The sequence below is a fragment of the Papio anubis genome, chromosome 19 (assembly GCF_008728515.1).
Source record: "Papio anubis isolate 15944 chromosome 19, Panubis1.0, whole genome shotgun sequence".
Taxonomy (NCBI): Eukaryota; Metazoa; Chordata; class Mammalia; order Primates; family Cercopithecidae; genus Papio; species Papio anubis.
In genome coordinates, this window is record NC_044994.1 from 2,693,416 (window position 1) to 2,713,123 (window position 19,708).

General features: G+C 43.6%; 1 protein-coding gene across 3 annotated transcripts in view; it reads left to right on the forward strand.

Annotated features, from left to right (window-relative positions):
• The window catches only part of GNAL (G protein subunit alpha L), a 205,406-nt gene that overhangs the window by 125,849 nt on the left and 59,849 nt on the right, over positions 1 to 19,708 (forward strand). For all 3 annotated transcript variants that reach the window (XM_009192359.3, XM_009192362.4, XM_021929935.2), the window contains exon 5: positions 19,078 to 19,175. In XM_009192359.3, the coding sequence (XP_009190623.1) occupies positions 19,078 to 19,175 (98 nt within the window). The remainder of the gene's footprint in view (positions 1 to 19,077; positions 19,176 to 19,708) is intronic.

The following is a 19,708-nucleotide window of genomic DNA, read 5'->3' on the forward strand; positions in this document are numbered from 1 at the left end:
GGGAAGCAGGGCTGAAGAATACCAAGGCCCTTCTCAATATTGTGAAGTACTCCTTTTTATTTTTATTTTTTTACTTTTATCTTAAATTCAGGGGTACATGTGCAGATTTGTTACATAGAAATGATTTGTTCTCATCATTTAGCTCCCACTTATAAGTGAGAACATGTGTTATTTGGTTTTCTGTTCCTGTGTTAGTTTGCTAAAAAATAACGTCCAGCTCGAGCTCCTGACCTCAAGTGATCTGCCCGCCTCAGCCTCCCAAAGCTCTGGGATTACAGGCATGAGGGCCTGGCCAACATGGTGAAATCCCGTCTCTACTAAAAATACAAAAGTTAGCCGGGCGAGGTGGTGGGCGCCTGTAGTCCCAGCTACTCGGGAGGCTGAGGCAGGAGAATGGCGTGAACCCGGGAGGCGGAGGTTGCAGTGAGTAGAGACTGTGCCAGTACACTCCAGCCTGGGTGACAGAGCGAGACTCTGTCTCAAAAAAAAGAAAAGAAAAGAAAAGAAAGAAAGAAAGAATAACCTCCAGCTCCATCCACGTCCCTGCAAAGGACATGGTCTTGGTCTCAGTCTTTTTACAGCTACATAGTATTCATCGGATTGTTTTGAGCCCAGCTGTAATGCAATTTGACTTATGGTTTCAAAGATTCACTGGCTGCTGAGTGGAATAGACTGTGGTGAGAAGGGTGGGAACAGACCAGATAGAAGGCTGTGGCCATAACTGCGAGGACTAGACGATGATGGCTTCAGTCAGGAAGTTAGCAGTGGAAGAAGTGTTTTAACAAGATGAGAATCTGGACAGATTCTCAAGGTACAGCCGAGAGGATTTCGTTAAAGATCACAGGGATGCCTCCAAGGAGTTTGACCTACGCCGGTGATTGGCGGAGTGGCCATTGCCTGGGGAAACCGCAGGTGGAGCCGGTTTGAGGAGGAAGATGAGGAGTTCTGTTTGGCACTTGCTGAGTTGCTGAGTTGTAGTTGCCTATTGAATTCAAGTAGTGATGTCAGGCAGGCAAGTGGATGTGCAAGTCCAGAATTCAGTGGAGAGGTTCGTTTGGAGTCACTAGTGTATTCACGGTGTGCGTGCCACGAAGTGGAGATCGCCAAGGAAGGGAGCTTACACAGAGAGGAAGACCCCGCACCAGCCCTGGGTTCCTCTAGGATTAGGAGGCTTTGGGAAGAGAGGGAGCCAGCAATGAACCCTGAGCAAAAGTCACCCATGATGTCTTGAAATCCAAGACAGTGCTTCACAGGGAGGGTGTGTCAGGTTCTAATGATGAGCCAGGTAAGATGAGGACTGAGGTCCCCTGAAAGCAGCCTGAATGTCACCGGTGACCCTCATCACCCAGGAGAAACTTCACACTTCCTTGTCCAGCCCAGCCTTCTTCTTTTCAAAAAAATAAAAAAAACATCGTTTGTCCCTACTCTTCCCTCACAGGTCTTACCCATTCCAGGCCCATGAGAAATATTTGCTGAGTGAATCAGTGGATGACAGGCCTTACTTTGGTGGAGTCCACTCTGCAGGCAGTGGAAGGAATCGCCGCTCTCCCCAGACTCCCCTCTCCTCCAGTCACTCACCCTGCACTCCAAGCTCAAAGCAAAAGAGCACCTCTGCCCTTTTTACTGCTGTCCCTGTTCCCTCACAGTGTGGCCCAGGAAGCTCAGAAAGTGGCTGTGGCTGGAGCAGAAGTCCAGGAAGAGATACTAAACCAGGCTTTGGGGCTTTCTTATTAGATTGTTTGGAATTGTCAGGAATTCCAAGAATGTTGAGGCTATCTCTGTGTGAATTTAAATCTGAAACGCATTAGAAAGTTAGATAAGTATAGGGATAGTGGCTCACACCTGTAATCCCAGCACTTTGGGAGGCCGAGGTGGGTGGATCACAAGGTCAGGAGATCGAGACCATCCTGGCCAACACAGTGAAACCCTGTCTCTACTAAAAACACAAAAAACTAGCCGGGCGAGGTGGTGGACACCTGTAGTCCCGGCTACTCAGGAGGCTGAGGCAGGAGAATGGAGTGAACCAGGGAGGCAGAGCATGCAGTGAGCTGAGATCGTGCCATTGCACTCTGGCCTGGGAGACAGCAAGACTCCATCTCAAAAAAAAAAAAAAAAAGAAAGAAAGTTAGATAAGTGTTACCCTCATGTAACATCTGCCATGCTACCCACCTGGATAGGATAAATAGTGGAGCTTTTAACGAGGTTGTTAAATGTTTAGAGATGATTTAATCATGTTGACTCACTAATTCCAACTAGAAACTCTTATAATATATATAGACCAGATGTTTCTCTTGGGAAAGAAAGGAGTCCCATTCCCAAGTATGTATCCAAACAGAATGAAAACATACATCTAGACTAAAACTTGCACATGAATGTTCATAGCAGCATTGCTCAATAATAGCCAAAAAGTAGAAACAACCTAAATGTTCATCAAATGACAGATGAATCAACAGACATGTCCGATCCACGTAATGGAACGCCGATCGGCAATAACAAAGACTAAAGTGCTGACACATGCCGTATCAGAGATAACCTTGCAAACATCATGCTAAGTCAGAGAAGCCCGTCACAAAAGGCCACATATTGTGCGACTCCATTTATAGGAAAGGTCCAGCATAGGCAAATTTGCACAGACAGAAAGGAGGGGCCAGGCACAGTGGCTCATGCCTGTAAATCCCAACACTTTGGGAGGCCAAGGCAGGCAGATCACCTGAGGTCAGGAGTTCAAGACCAGCCTGGTCAACATGGCAAAACCCCGTCTCTGCCTAAAAACCAAAAGTTAGCCAGGTGTTGTGGCATGCACCTGCAATTCCAGCTGCTAAGGAGTCTGAGGCAGGAGAATCACTTGAACCTGGGAAGCGGAGGTTGCAGTGAGCTGAGATCATGCCACTGCACTCCAGCCTGGGCGACAGAGCAAGACTCTCTCTCGAAAGAAAGGAAAGAAAGAGAGAAAGAAAGAAAGGGAGACAGAAAGAAAGGAAAGGGAAGGAAGGAAAAAAGGAAGGAAGGAAAAGAAAGAAAGGAGGAGGCTGAGGGGGGAGAAACAAGGAGTGTCTGCTAAGGGGTCATGCAGAGTTGCTTCTCTGGGTGATAAAAATTTTCCAAAATTTTTTTTTCTTTTTTTTTTTTTTTGAGACGGAGTCTCGCTGTCGCCCAGGCTGGAGTGCAGTGGTGCGATCTCGGCTCACTGCAAGCTCCCCCTCCCGGGTTCACGCCATTCTCCCACCTCAGCCTCCTGAGTAGCTGGGACTACAGGCGCCCGCCACCATGCCCGGCTAATTTTTTGTATTTTTAGTAGACATGGGAGTTCACCATGATAGCCAGGGTGGTCTCGATCTCCTGACCTCGTGATCCTCCCGCCTCAGCCTCCTAAAGTGCTGGGGTTACAGGCATGAGCCACCACGCCTGGCCAAATGTTCCAAAATTGATGGTGGTGATGAAGGCAGAACTCTACAGATATTCTAGAGACCATTGAATTCTACACTTAAGATTGTTGAATTGTATGGTACATACACTGTATTTCAATAAAACTGTGACATAAAAAATTAGAAAGAGGCTGAGGTGGGTGGATCACTTGAGGCCAGGAATTGGAGACCAGCCTGGCCAACATGGCAAAACCCCGTCTCTACTAAAAATACAAAAAATAGCGAGGCGTGGTGGTGCACACCTGTAATCCCAGCTACTCAAGAGGCTAACGCACGAGAATCGCTGGAGCCCGCAAGACAAAGGTTGCAGTGAGCCAAGATCAAGCCAGTGCACTCCAGTCTGGGCAACAGAGTGAGACTCTGTCTCAAAAAAAAAAAAAAAAAAAAAGAAAGAAGGAAAATGTAAAACTTGAAATAAGAGTCCAAGAACTGGGCCGGGCGCGGTGGCTCAAGCCTGTAATCCCAGCACTTTGGGAGGCCGAGATGGGCGGATCACGAGGTCAGGAGATCGAGACCATCCTGGCTAACACGGTGAAACCCCGTCTCTACTAAGAAATACAAAAAAAATAGCCGGGCGAGGTGGCAGCGCCTGTAGTCCCAGCTACTCGGGAGGCTGAGGCCGGAGAATGGCGTGAACCCGGGAGGCGGAGCTTGCAGTGAGCTGAGATCCGGCCACTGCACTCCAGCCTGGGCGACAGAGCGAGACTCCGTCTCAAAAAAAAAAACAAACAAACAAACAAACAAAAAGAGTCCAAGAACTGGAAGAAATCTTTAAGATTATCTGTGCAAACCACAAGTATAGAATTACAAGGTGTCTGAATTTCTTTGGACAATATTCTTTCCCTTTTATGTCAGTTGTTTGTTGACAGACTCACAGCTACTACAGAATTACAGAGAGGCTCAGTGACTGCCTTTGAAATCTTTTCTTTTGTATGTATGTGGAAATTGTAATCCCCTCATACCTTTAAGCTAGTACAGGTGTTGAGCTTCCTGTGTAGCCCCTAAGTTCCCCAGAGCTAGGGGCTGCACCTTCTCAGAACAAAAGCCCAATAGAACAAGAACCCTTGGCTGGGTGTGGTGGCTCACGCCTATAATGTCAGCACTCTGGGAGGCGGAGACAGGTGAGCTCAGAAATTGTCAGGTCCAGCCTGGACAACACAGCGAGAACCTGTCTCTACCAAAAATACAAAAAAAGAGCCAGGGCTGGTGGTGTGCGCCTGTGGTCCCAGCTACTCAGGAGGCTGAGGTGGGAGGATCTCTTGAGGCCAAAGGGGCAGAGGTTGCCGTAAGCCGAGATCGCATCACTATGCTCCAGCCTGAGTGACAGAGTGAGATCCTATCTCAAAAAAACCCTTGTTTGTTCCCGATGAGGACACTATCAGCTAATTTTATGGTGTTGGGTACACGTACACCTGCCCATTGATAACAGAGATCACAGGCCTGCACACTGCCTGGCAGGTGTGAGCTGTTGGTCCCAGTGGGGCTGAATGTGGCTGGACAGGTCCCAGCTCATCACCTGGAAAATTCAGCCCAGAGCCTGCAGGGAGGGGCTGTCCAGTGGCGGGTCACTCCATCCCCTTCCCGCACAGAGGATTGAGGCTCGGTTTACAGCATGCCAGCCACTCAGGTGCATCTCACGTTGTTTATGGCAGTATTCTCCCGCCCCTTTTCTTCCCTGTGGCAGATTTTTCCTAGTCATCTGTTGTCTTTCTGTTCCATCCAGCCTGGCTCTAAGTGCATTGGCCTGGACGGGTCCCATTTTCTTGGGCCTTTCTGAAGGGTCTGAAGGCTGAGAGCAAATCCAGGAATCTGTGAATATGGCTGAAGCTCAGTTCTGAGTGCAGTGTCCTTGGGCCGCCCCCCACACCCCGCCGTGCTTATGATCTGAGCACAGCTCCCCCCGCAGCTCAGAACCTGTGCCCGCTTCTCTCTTCTGCACCAGGACCTCATGTGGTGCTCTCCACATGCAGGTGTTCTGTAGACGTTTCTAGAATTTCCTTTCCTTACCCTGTGTTCCTCCCCCGCCCCACCACTGAAATCCGGGCCTTGCCACATTTCCCAAAAGCCACAATGCCACATTCCTGGGTGCCTTCCTTGCACCCAAAGCCGCCAAAGGAGCCTCCCAGACCATCCCATGGCCCCAGCACAGCCCTCCCTGTGGCTGATCGCCACACCCTCGACTGCCCTGCGGCTGTGCTTGTCCTCCCTGATGTCACATCTCCGCACCCCCACGTGATTCTCCTTTGTCTTTCCAGCCCCTTTCACCTTGTCCTCCTGCCCCTCGCCCCTCACAGACTCTCCTTTCTGCCCCACCCACCTTCCCCTGTGAGCTGTGAACTAGTCAGTCCTGGCCTTAGCACCAGCCTCTGCCCAGGAATGCTGGGTTATCCCTTGGGACAGGCGAGGAAACTGTTAGCTGTCAGCAGTCGGAGCTAAAAACCCACCCACCCCAGCCGGAATTCGAACTCCAGCACTCAGATACCAAAATCTGTGCTCAAATTGCCGAAAACATTATTTCATGCCTTCTCATTAGAAACTGTGTGTTTTACACTAAAATTATCCAACAGAAAAATATATTTAATTCTATAGTCACTGTCAGCAAGAATATAGCAAGCCCCCCTTCACAGATATTTAACCTTGTTCCCCACAAAAAGGGATCTCCATTCTCCATTTTGCTTCTCAACAGGTAAGACTGAGAGGATACAGAGTGACTAAAAAGACCAAGAATAAGAGTAATACCCTAAAATGTTATATAATTCAAGCTTGATGTTCCAAGGAGAATTTTTGTCAGATAACTTAGAGGCTTGTCTGGAAGCAAAGACTAAAGTCGTGATTCTCTGAGTCTTTTTTCCCTGATGAAAATACCTAATTATTTTATTTCTGTTCCCACACAAATAAGTTTCTCTTGTGAGTCTCTTTGGCATGCTCCAAGTGCACAGCTTTCTTAGAGAATTAGGATTTTACAGAGAGAATCTTAGGTCTATGAGTGGGAGTATTGTGAAGAGAAAAGAAGTCAAAAGCTAAAAAATTAATTTTGTGGGAAAAAAAATACTTGAGGAAAATTCTAGGTTCCATCACTGGAGATTCGATTTGTTTAATTCTGTACTGTGGGTCATGGATCTGATTACTTAGAACTTTATACTTTTCACAGTTGTTTTGTGAGATTATAATTTGGAAATAAAAGGTAGCGTCCCTAGACAAATCTTAAAATATCTTTGAAAAAATGAGTAAAAGCAGTAGAAACCCTGCAACTGGCCCTGGGGGTCTGTGAAGGTCGCTTGGCTTCATCCTCCTATACTTGGGAACCCGCAGGGAATTCTGATGCTGCCCCAGGTCTCAAGGATCTTGAGAGAATTAATATGTGAAATTAGCAAGTTTGCAGGACGCAGGAACAAATACAGAGATCAATTGTATTTCTGGGCACTAGAAATGAAAAAACTCTGAAAAATTACATTTATAAAACATGAACATTAAAAATAACATTCAGGCTGGGTGCGGTGGCTCACACCTGTAATCCCAGCACTTTGGGAGACTAAGTCGGGCGGATCACCTGAGGTCAGGAGTTCAAGACCAGCCAGGTCACCATGGTGAAACCGCATCTCTACTAAAAATACAAAAATTAGCTGGGCGTGGTGGCACACGCCTGTAGACCCAGCTACTCAGGAGGGTGAGGCAAGAGAATCACTTGAACCTGGGAGGCGGAGGTTGCAGTGAGCCGAGATCGCACCACTGCACTCCAGTCTGGGCGACAGAGCGAGACTTCGTCTCAAAAAAAAAAAAAAAAATTAATAAATAAATAACATCCAAAAAAGTTTGGGAAAAAATTTAACAAAAGATGTAAAAAATCTATATGCTGAAAACTACAAAACATTATTGAGATAATTTAAATAAGACAAGTAGGCCAGGTGTGGTGGCTCACGCCTGTAATCCCAACACTTTGGGAGGCCAAGGCAGGTAGATCACGAGGTCAGGAGTTTGAGACCAGCCTGGCCAACATGCTGAAACCCCATCTCTATTAAAGATACAAAAAATTACTCGAGCATGGTGGCACACGCCTGTAATCCCAGCTACTCGGAAGGCTGAGGCAGGAGAATTGGTGGAACCTGGGAGGCGGAGGTTGCAGTGAGCCGAGATTGCACTATTACACTCCAGCCTGGGCGACAGGGCGAGACTCCATCTAAAAAGAAAAAAAAAAAAAAAAAAACAAGACATAAGTAGAGAAATAACATGTTCAATTATGTTCATGGATTACACAACTCATTAAGGTGGCAGTTCTCCTCAAAGTGACCTATAGATTCAATGTAATCCCAATCAAAATACCAACAGGCTTTTTTATAAAACTTGACAAGCGAATTCTAAAATTTATGCAAAAATTCAAAAGACTTAGAGGCTTGTCTGGAAGCAAGACTAAAGTGGTGATTCTTTGAATCTTTTTTCCCTGCTGAAAATACCTAATTATTTTATTAGAATAGCCGAAACAATGTTAGAAGAGGAGAACAAAGTTGGAGAAGTTGGAACTGCCTAATTTGAAGACTTACGAGAAAGCCGCAATAATCAAGACAGTATAGAGTTAGCATGACGAGAGAGTTAGAGATCAGTGGAACAGAATTGAGAATTCAGAAATAGATCCGCCTTCATATGGTCCATTTTAAGAGAGATGTCAAGCGCGGTGGCATGTGCCTATGGTCCCGGCTACTCAGGAGGCTGACATGGGAGGATGGCTTGAGCCCAGGAGCTCAAGGCTGCAGCAAGCTGTAATTGTACCACTGCACTCCAGCCTGGGCAACAGAGTAAGAAACCGTGTCTAAAACAAATTTAAAATTTAAAAACATTTAAAAAGAGAGAGAGAGGTATTCAAGGGAGAAAGGATAGTCTTTTCTCTGAATGTTCAGGAGAAGCTGGATGTCCCTATGGAAAAAAAGTGAATATTGACCCTTTCCTTATACCATACCCAAAAATTAATTCACATGGATCGTAGGCCTAAATATAAGAGGTGAAAACTATAAACTTTAAGGAAAAAAAAGGAAGAAATATTTTTAACTAAGTGATAGGCAAATAATTCTTTGATAGAACACAAAAAAAGGATAAACTCTAAAAGAAAAAAATGGATTAATTGGACATCAACATTTAAAACTCTGTTCATCAGGCACAGAAAAACACCGGGCCAGGCACAGTTGTTCACGCCTGGAATCCCAGCACTATGGTAGGCTGAGGCGGGTGGATCACCTGAGAACAGGAGTTCAAGACCAATCTGACCAACATGGTGAAACCCCGTCTCTATTAAAAATACAAAAAATTAGCCGGGCATTGTGGCAGGCACCTGTAATCCCAGCTACTTGGGAGGCTGAGGCAGGGGAATTGCTTGAACCTGGGAGGCAGAGGCTGCAGTCACTAGAGATCATTCCATTGCACTTCAGCCGGGGCGACAGAGCAAGACTCTGTCTCAAAAAAAAAAAAAAAAGAGAGAAAGAAAAAATGAAAAACAAAACACCATATGGTCTTATCATATATGGAGTCTTAAAAAGTTGATCTTGGCCAGGTGCGGTGACTCACATCTGTAATCCCAGCACTTTGGGAGGCCAAAGCAGGTGGATCACTTGAGGTCAGGAGTTGGGGACCAGCCTGACCAACATGGCGAAATGCTGTCTATACTAAAAACACAAAATTAGCTGGGCATGAGGTGGCACATGCCTGTAATCCCAGCTACTTGGGAGGCTGAGGCAGGAGAATCACTTGAGTTTGGGAAACAGAGGTTGCAGTGAACCGAGATCACGCCACTGCACTCCATCCTGGGCAATAAGAGTGAAACTCCATCTCAAAAAAAAAAAAAAAAAAAAGAAGTTGATCTCATAGAAGTAGAGAGTATAGTGGTTACCAGAGGTTGGAGAGGGGAAAGTAGAGGAGAGGGAATTGGAAGAAGCTGATCAATGGGTACAAAGTTACAGTTAGACATGAAGAATAAGTTTGGGCGTTCTATTACACAGTAAAGTGACTATAGCAAATAATAATGTAGTATATATTTCAAGTTAGCCAGAAGAGCAGACTTTGAATATTATCACCCCAAAGAAATGGTAAATATTTAAAGCGATATAGTAATTACCCAGATTTGATCATTATATGATGTATAGACGCATTGAAACACCACATTATACCCCATAAATATGAACAGTTATTATATGTCAATTACGTATTAGTCCATTCTGTATGTATTTCTTTATAGTCACTGCTATAAAGAAATAGCTGAGAACTGTGTAATTTATGAAGAAAAGAGGTTTACTTGACTCATGGTTCTACAGGCTGTACAGGAAGCAAAGCGGCTTCTGCTTCTGAGGAGCCCTCAGGAAACTTAGAATCATGGCAGAGGGCGAAGGAGAAGCAGGCGTGTCTTACCTGGCCACAGCAGGGGAAAGAGAGAAGCAGGGAGGTGCTACACACTTTTAAACAAGCAGCTGTCACGAGCACTAAGTCAGCGAGGGGAAGTCCGCCCACACGATCCGGTCATCTCCCACCAGGCCCCACCTCCAACACTGGGGGTTACAATTCAACACGAGATTTGGGCTAAGACACAGTTCCAAACCATATCAGATTATATATTTTTTAATGTTTTAAATAAAAAAATAAACTTTGCTCATCAAAAACTACTTCAGAAAAATAAAATGCAAATTTTGGGAGAAAATATTTGCAAAACCTGTAACTGATAAAGGATTTTAATCCAGACTATTTGCTGTAATCTCTTACTTTTATTTTTAAAAACTCAATAATAAGAAAACAGTTGTTGAGCCCACAATTTCATAAAAGATAGCCAATGTAATTCCTCATTAGGGAAATGCACACTAAAACCACAGTGAGATACCACTACATGCCCACTGGAATAATTAAAATTAAGAAGACAGACAAAGCCGAGCATTGGTGAGGATGTGGAAATACTAAAACCCCTAAACATTGCCCTTGACAATATAAAATGGTGCAACCACCATGGAAAACAATTTGGCAATTTTTAAAACTTAAACATTCACTTACCATAAAACCCTGCAATTCTCATCCTGCCCAAAAGAAATAAAAATAAATGTCCATACAAAGACTTTTACACAATTATTCCTAGTAGCATTATTCACAATAGTCAAAAACTGGAAATAACCCAAATGCCCATCAGCTGGTGAATGGATAAACAAAACATGATATATCCATACAATGGACTAGAACTCAGCAATATTTTTATTTTTTATTTATTTAATTTTTTTGAGATTGAGTCTTGATCTGTCACCCAGGCTGGAGTGCAGTAGCGCAATCTCGGCTCACTGCAGCCTCTGCCTCCCAGGTTCAAGCGATTCTCAAGCGACAGGTGAAACTCTGTCTCTACTAAAAATACGAAAATTAGCTGGGCCTGATGGTGGGCACCTGTAATCCCAGCTACTCGGGAGGCTGAGGCAGGAGAATCTCTTGAACCTGGGAGGCGGAAGTTGCAGTGAGCCAAGATCATGCCACTGCACTCCAACCTGGGCAACAGAGTGAGACTCTGTCTCAAAAAAAAAAAAAAAAGGAACAAACTGTTAATGTACATAACAAAGTGTGATGAATTGCAAAAATGTGCTAAGTGAAAGAAGCCAGTCACAAAAGACTAGTTTTATTCACATGAAGTTTCTAGAAAAGGCAAAACTATAGAGACAGAAGGAACTGAGTGGTGGTTGGGGCCTGGGGTGGTGGCAGGGCTTGGCTCTGAAGGAGGATGAGGCACCTGTCGTGTGATAGAGAAATTCTAAAACCTGGGTGTTGGTGGTTGCATGACTTTATAAATGGGTGAATTTATGGCATATATAGTATACCTCAAAAAGTTGTTTAAACATAACACTAAGAATAATTGAAGTAGGCTAAGTCCTAAGGGAAAAATAGATGTGTGGGGTATATTGTAAATTTGTACTTATTCTTACTGGTCTCTTATACCCAAGGAACTGCTATTGGCCAGAGAACAGGGAAGCCAACCAGCCTCAGAGCATGCTTTTGAATCCAGGTTTGACCACTTTCTAGTCAAGTGAACTTAAGCAATGATGAAGTCTGCGCGGTGGTTCTCATGTTGTCATTGAATTACCTGCACAGCAGGATTGTTTGAGACAAAAGAGACCTTGTACCTAAGGCTCTCAGAACATTGCCTGGGCACTCAGTAAATGCTAAGGTAAATGTTAACCTCATGTTGTTGCTGCTTAGTTGTTGAACTTGTTGCCTTGGCAATCACGCTTCTTGCTAGGAAAGATGCTTTCCCCTCAGGAACTGCAAAGGCTTTTTAATTGGCTTGTTTTCGTGGAGTTTTCTTTTTTGTTTTTGTTTTGTTTTGTTTTGTTCTGTTTTTTGCGACTTGCTCTGTCGTCCAGGCTGGAGTTCTTTGCTCACTGCAACCTCCACCTCCTGGGTTCAAGTGATTCTCCTGCCTCAGCCTACCAAGTAGCTGGGATTGCAGGTGCGTGCCTCGACACCGGGCTAATTTTTGTATTTTTAGTAGAGACGGGTTTCCACCATGTTGGCCAGGCTGGTCTCGAACTCCTGGGCTCAGGTGATCCGCCCGCCTCAGCCTCCTAAAGTGTTGGGATTACAGACGTGAGCCACCACGTGCAGCCCATTTGTGGAGTTTTTTTTAACATAGTTTCTGAAAACTGTTCCTCAATAGAATTTTAGATACACTGGCCAGGCACTGTGCTTCATGCCTGTAATCCCAGCACTTTGGGAGGCTGAGGCAGGCAGATCACTTGAGGCCAGCCTGGCCAATGTGGCAAAACCCCATCTCTACTAAAAATTTTAAAAAAAGAAAAAAATTAGCTGGGTGTGGTGGCTCCTGCCTGTAGTCTCAGCTACTCAGGAACCTGAGGCACGAGAATGGCTTGAACCCAGGAGGCAGAGGAGAATTTTAGATAAACTGTGTAACATTAAATTTCAGGATGGACAGAAATTATACAAAACAAAATCATAGTGTTATAACACTGTAAAATAAAATAACAGATCAGTCATGATAGATCCTATACAGACTTTTAACTTGATATTCACAAGATATCTGAAAAAAGAAACAACAGATACCTATTAGCTCATTATTTTATCCAAGGGATAAAATTGAGTAGGTGTATTTTAAATGAAAAAGACCTGAACTCGAGTTTTTAAAAATTCCATTTAAATGGATACTGTCGTGAAACTGCCTATTTCTAAGGCTCATGTGACTACAGTGGTGGGCATTATTCACTAGGCTCCCTTAAAAGATTACGTTAAACAACTGTGTGTGCTTCCACTTGATCCAGAAAAGATGATTTAGTGCTGCTCACAAAGTTACAAGTTAATAAAGCAACTGAAAATGTGCGAGGATGAAGCTAGGAACTGGGAGAGTGAGTTTTGTGGAACCACTGTGAAGTTACGGCTCAGTGTATCTGACAGAAGCCTTCACACGGGCCGAGACACACCCTGAATCTTGGTTTCTAAGCTTTCACTCAATCAACTCAGTGACATAAATGAAAGCAGTAGGAAAGTCACAGGATCCACGGATTAAAAATGAATAATAAAATGTAAAAAGCAGTTGCTTGAGAAATGCAAGAGTATTTCCGACACTAAAATTAGTAGTATTTTTCATAAGTCGCCCTAGAAAGAATATTGTGCGAGCATTGGGAACATTTTCATACTCAACCCAGGGATGAGGTCCACTAGCCCACAGGGCAGGGCTCCATGTGGACCACCGGCCACCCCCAGCACGGCCAGTGGGAGCAGGGTGGCCTGACTGCACAGCCGCCAGACAGACGGCACCACACTCACGTCAAGTGATGGGAAATAGCCCTTTGATTTTTATTTCAAAATGAAAAGTGTATCCCAAATGTCAGCGTAACCAAAAAGTCATTTTATTGTGTTATGTTAGCACAGAAATTATGCAAGAAATGTTATTCTTACACTTCTTATTGTCATCTGTTTGTTTGCATTTTAAAGTAATTAAGAAGAATTTAAAAGCAAAAAATGTTTTTTTCCTCATCTGAGAATTCCATGTTATCTTTGAGTATACTTTCAATATAAAAGTAGTTGTAGATAGCAATATCAGAAGGAAAATGTTGGCAGTGTGAAATGGAGTCATTACATACTTTAATTTTTTAAATTTTAAATGTTGATTTAAAAATCAAAATTGTACTTCGAAATTTTAAAGCCTTACTTTTAAAAAATAGGTTTAAATTTGGTATCATTATTTTTATTTTATATAACTGAAATCCCTTTGAATAAAAATAACAAATATTCACATATATCAGTCAGTTGCTAAAAATATGAAGATCACATGGCAATTCTCATATTCAGTAATACAGAAAAAATTAAGAAACGTAATTTATTTTCTTTATGTTTTTAGTTTTTATATACCCTCAGATGTCAAAAACAGGTTACATTTTACTGTGAATTACTCTTTTCAGATACATACACAAAAAAATACCTGAAATTATTTTCATTTAGTATTATTCATCTTAGTTGCTAATGTAGACATACTAAAATTATTCTTCATATTAATTTCTCAGTTGTTTTTTAAAATGTATGAGATCTCTATGGAAGGGAAAAAACTAGAGCCTGTGAATTAAAATGACAGCAGACAAATTAACAGGAGCAAAGACATACAAGTTTCATTGTTTTTAATTTTATATGCACAGGGGCGTCGCAGAAAAGAAGTGAAACATGCAAAAAAAAAAAAAGTTACATACCATTTTAACAAAGGGTGACAAATTGTGGAAGAAGTGACTACAAATGAAAGGGGATTTGGGCTCCTAGGGTTGATATAATTGTGAGAAAGGGCTATTTTAGTAAGGTTTACTTATGCAGACTCAACCTGGTGACAGCTCTCTGTCCCTGCGATAAAGGTCACTCTTCTCATCCTAGTACATGGTGGGGGATATTTATGCTCTTTTTTAGGCAGAAAGGGGGAGAGCAGACAGCTCTTCTTGTATCTGTTGTTTCTCTGTTGCCTTCAGCTCAAAATAATCAATATGCCAGTATGACATAAATGGGGTGGCGTATTTTGATCCCTATCAGAATCCTAGCCTAGCTCTGAACTAATGTTTAATTATACCTTAAGAAGCTGCACTGGCTGGCTAAATATTTAATGACTTCACAGAATCCTTTTCTATGTGTTTGTTTATGTATTTTTTAGTTGAGATAGTGGTATTACGGCTATTTTTTAAAAGTCCTTATGTTTTAGAAATAATGTTGAAATAACATGATATGGTGCCTTATAAATAAAATATTTGTTTCAAAATAATAAAGGCAGGGTAAAAGGGGATGAGATATGGATAAAAAGAAATTGACCATGTGTTGATAAATGTGGAACCTGAGTAATGGGTACCTGGAGATTCATTCTCTCTATTTTTATAAGTTTGAAAGTTTTCCATGTAAAACATTGAAGTAACAATGGCAACAGCAGCCTTGGAATTCACCATGAAGTTTTTAGAACCCTTTAAAAAGTAAATATGTGGAATCGTGGGGACTTAGCTGTATGCTAGCCCAACATGTCTACCCATGAGGAAGCTGAAGTGAAGAGAGATTGTTGTCGCTTTTGTGTTTCTTCAATGTTATCTAAATCATCTACTTAAAAATCACAGTGCCTACCATCCCTGTTTCACTCTTGCTATCAACACATGCTCCAGAAATTCTGTCTTGATTCTTGGTTCAAGCAGTTCTCTGCAATTCTCTCAGGCTTCAGCTCAGACCTAGAATTTAGTCCCCTATAAAGCAGTTCCAGTCCTCACCAGTGAATCTTACCAACCACAGGACATTAAGGCTTATCCCATGAGCGGAATTTACACTTGGTATCTTTGCGGTGTACTTGTGAATCGCGGAAGGACCACAGAAGTTACCGAGCTTTGCAGACCTGCGGGAATCCTCATGAGTGTCTTGTGTTGCTTTAACAAGGTACCCTTGTACGAGATCCCCTGTACTTTATCCAGTGAAGAGTGGATTTTCTAAAATAGTGGTTTTAAAGAAACCCAGTAGAAAACTAAAGAATAGAAAATGATTTAATATATATAATAAAAGGTGGTAGTATGCATAGTGGTTAAAAACACAGGCAGTGGAATATATCCTGCCATTACCCGCTGTGTGCCCTTGGGTGGATTGCTTAACTTCTCTGAGCACAGCGGTAACAGCCACCTCTTCCAGCTTTGTGAGAGTTAAAGATGATCATGTGTTAAAGTACTGAGCACAGTGATAACAGCCACCTCTTCCAGCTTTGTGAGAGTTAAAGACGATCATGTGATAAAGTGCTGTGTGCACAGTACCCTCGACAAAATAAGAACTACCTAAGAACTATTTTAAATAGGGGTTATTATGTAAGGCCCTTACTGTGACATGCAGGAAATTAACGCAAAATGAGAAAGGGTATTGCGAAGGAAATGAGAAAACAGCAGGAGCCAAGCCTGAAGGAAGAAGCTGAGGCCTGGGGGCGCTGAGAATCCCAGCCCCGCTGGGCAGGGCCTCCAAGCTGGGGAGCTGCGGGGGTGCGCTGTTTGCAGAGGCAGGTGGGGCGGTGATGCTGATGTTTCTGCAGGAGGGAGCCGGGAGGTCCCTGAGCAGGGCCCAGTAAATGCTTCGGGGCTAGAATACCTCCCCTCTACAGCTCACCATGGGCTGAAGTACAGACCTCCCGCCTCCCTGCAGCGCACATCCGCCCTCTGGCGAGACCAGGCCGGCATCCAGCGTGGCCCGGAGGCCAGAACGCGCCCACGCCATGGCCGCCCCTCCGTGGGCCTCCGTTTCTCGGGTGCTAAGTGAGTCGAAAAGCAAGGGCGTCTGATGGGAGCCTCAGTTTCTCCTCCGCCTGCCAGGAGGTCCTGTGCGTGCAGAGCGGCGGATGCATGTGGCAGCGCAGGCGCGGGGCGAGGGCGGCTCCGGAGAGGCCCAGGGGCTCAGCGCGCCTGGCTTTCCACAGGCCGGCTTCGGGCTTCTACTCAAGACCGGGTTTCTCAGGCGGGGCGTGGTGTGCGCGCCTGTGGAATCATTTGCGCCTAGAGTTCGAGACCAGCCTGGGCAACATTGTGAGACCTCCCTCCCCACCCCGCACCACCACCGCTAAATCTCTAAACAAACAAACGAACAAATTAGCTGGATATTGTGGTACACACCTGTCGTCCCCACTGCTCGGGAGGCTGAGGGCAGAGGAACACTTGAGCCCAGGAGTTGGAGACCAGCTTGGGCAGCATGGTAAAACCCCGTCTCTAGGAAAATACAAAAATTAGCCGGGCGTGGTGGCACGCGCCTGTAGTCCTAGCTACTTGGGAGGCTGAGGCAGGAGGATTGTTTGAGCCCAGGAGGTCGAGGCTGCAGTGAACCGAGATTGCACCACTGCACTCCAGCTTGCGAGACGGGGCAGAGTGAGACCACGTCTCAAAAAATAAAAATTAAAAATAAAAAAGATCAATTTCTCAACCCCCTCACTGACCTCTAGCCACATGCCTGTAGCTCTGGGGTCAGCACCGTGTGGGGCTTACTTCCATGGCTGGTTGGGTAGTAGGGTGACCACACGAGCGCACCCCACGCGGTTTGGAGCCCTTTCCGCCCTGCAGGGCCTGGAGCAATATTGTTTTTCTTTTTTTTTTTTGGCCAAGTTTAGATTAATTACTCCAGTCTTGGTCGTTTTTTAAATTGCATTTGGAAACCTATTATAGTGAATAATTATTATGTGAACCTTTTTAAAATCTGGTATCTGTGGTTCCTGTGTTTGAGTAAATCCAGTTAAATTTGTTTTCATGTAGCGTGAGTCTATAGTTTCTGTATCTTATGCGTCTGTCGTGTCCAGAGAAATCAGGTGCCCAGAGCTGGCAACTGGAAGATCCATCACCATGAGGCAGCGGTGTCACTGTCTCCATGGCCATCTTGATAACGGCATAATGCAGGATTGATCTTTACACGTGTGTGTGTGAAGTGTAAGTGTATGGACTTGGACGGCTCTTCGAAGGAAATTTTTTAAGGAAGCCTACAAACTCCCTTACTGGGTTAATGGGAGCATCAGAGGAAGATTCCAGAAGGAAACATAAACCTAGGGAAACAAGATGATAACTGAGAGGTTTAGCCACCCCCTTCAGGGGGAGAATGTCTCTTTTTTTGTCAACTGGGAACCATTTGGGTTTGTCGATAATGGTGACGGACAGATATAGATACAGACTATGCCATAACTTACAAGATCGTCCCTGAGACTGTGAAATCAGAATTGGGTTTTCTGAACGCTAATAAAGCCTACACTCTGGATGTCTCACTTCTACTCCCCTTCCAAGGATTTATACCTAATTTTGTATTCATCGTTTTGCATCTCTTTTTTCAAAGAGAGCCTTCCAAATTGTGAGCATTAAACCCCTCACAGTGCTTGGATCCACCTTTGTATGGAATTGTGAGTCGTTAAGAAAAAGTGCCAGTCCTTCTGCTTTTCCTGCAAAGAATCCGTGTGGATTCCTAGAAATGTGTCAGCTGATAAGCATGAAGGAGGAGTCCCTGGGACAGGCCATGGAGCCTGAGAACCCTGAAGATCAAAGGCAGGCAAATAACTGCCATGGGCAGGGTGTGAATGTCCCCACAAAGTGTTTTGTGAACACTTACAGAACTCCTTTGTTTAGCTACTAATGTAGTCATTTGCTTCCATCGCCCTTTTGGGTGATATTACCAATATGAATTCATAAGCCTTTCATTTACTTTTGAGATGAAAAACATTCTTTCAGAGCATCTTACTTGCCATAATAATAGGTGAAGTTGAGCACAGTGACCTCATGGTTCTGGAATGAACGAAAAATCACAATTCACACTTAACTCCTAGTTTTTTTTTTAAATGAAAAAAGAAATAAATTATCATCCCCAAAGTGTGTGGTTTTTAAAGTTCCTTTTTTATGTACCTGATACATCTGGGCCAAATTTAATCCATCTACTCAACCATGTCCATTCCTAATCATAACTCACATAGAAAACGTAAAAGACAGAAGTTAAGACAAAACTTGTCCTGATAGTATGCATTCTTTTTCATGGCTGAGATGGCAGTTCAACAAGTTAAGTTACTGAATACTAAATACTTTAGAATTATGCTGTTAATTGTATTTATAGTTAATGTATGATATTAACTTTGACATAATTTGCATTTTGGGGGACTTTCCAGAATGATAAAACTATTTTGAGCCAGGCGCGGTGGCTCACGCCTGTAATCCCAACACTTTGGGAGGCCGAGGCAGGCGAATCACTTGAGGTCAGGAGTTCGAGACCAGCCTGGCCAACATGGTGAAGCCCCATCTCTACTAAAGATACAAAAATTAACCAGTCACAGTGGCACGCGCCTATAATCCCAACTTCTCAGGAGGCTGAGGCAGGAGAGTCGCTTGAACCTGGGAGGCAGAGGTTGCGGTGAGCCAAGATCGTGCCACTGCACTCCAGCCTGGGTGACAGAGCGAGACTCTGTCTCAAGAAAAAAAAAAATGTATTCTGCAATTTGACTTGAGTAATGATAATATGCATGCATTTTTTATCACACTAAACATAGAGTTGGTGCATTTTACTATGTAGACTTCCACAAGGAAAATCTGAATGTTACTTGCAAAAAAAAGTTTTTGCAGTTTCTTTTTCCTTTTAACTTTTTAAAAGGTGATTATACATTTTTTTTTAAATTTGTAACTCTTTTAAACTTTAGGAATTCTTTGACCATGTGAAAAAGCTTTGGGACGATGAAGGAGTGAAGGCATGCTTTGAGAGATCCAATGAATACCAGCTGATTGACTGTGCGCAATAGTAAGTTGTGTCCTGTACAAGTTACAGGGCCCTTTGAAGAATATGATTGCATGAATGATTATGCTGCCTTCTCAGTACTTCTGAAGTTTCTTGTGTGCAAGGAATGAATAATTAACCGTTTATGACAGAAATCGACTTTTAAAATGAGACATGTTTAGTAGATGGAAAATTGAAAATCCAGTGAGAATCAACATTTCTGAGAACCCGAAAGTTTTGTTCATTTTGTCCTGATTGTTGTTTTCAGTTCTCTTCATTTTTTGACTTTTATGTAGAGCTATATGCATATTGGTAAGTTAAAGTGAACTTACATAGTTATTGTTATGTTTTGATTTTGGAGCAGGGGCCTCAAATTAAATTTTAAAATAATACGAACCTTGTGATCAAGGCCAGGCTCTTAAAGTAATGTGATCATTCTGTACACATTAGAAGTATACCAGAAAGCCGGGCCCAGTGGCTCACACCTGTAATCGCAGCACTTTGGGAGGCCAAGGCAGGTGGATCATCTGAGGTCAGGAGTTCGAGACCAGCCTGGC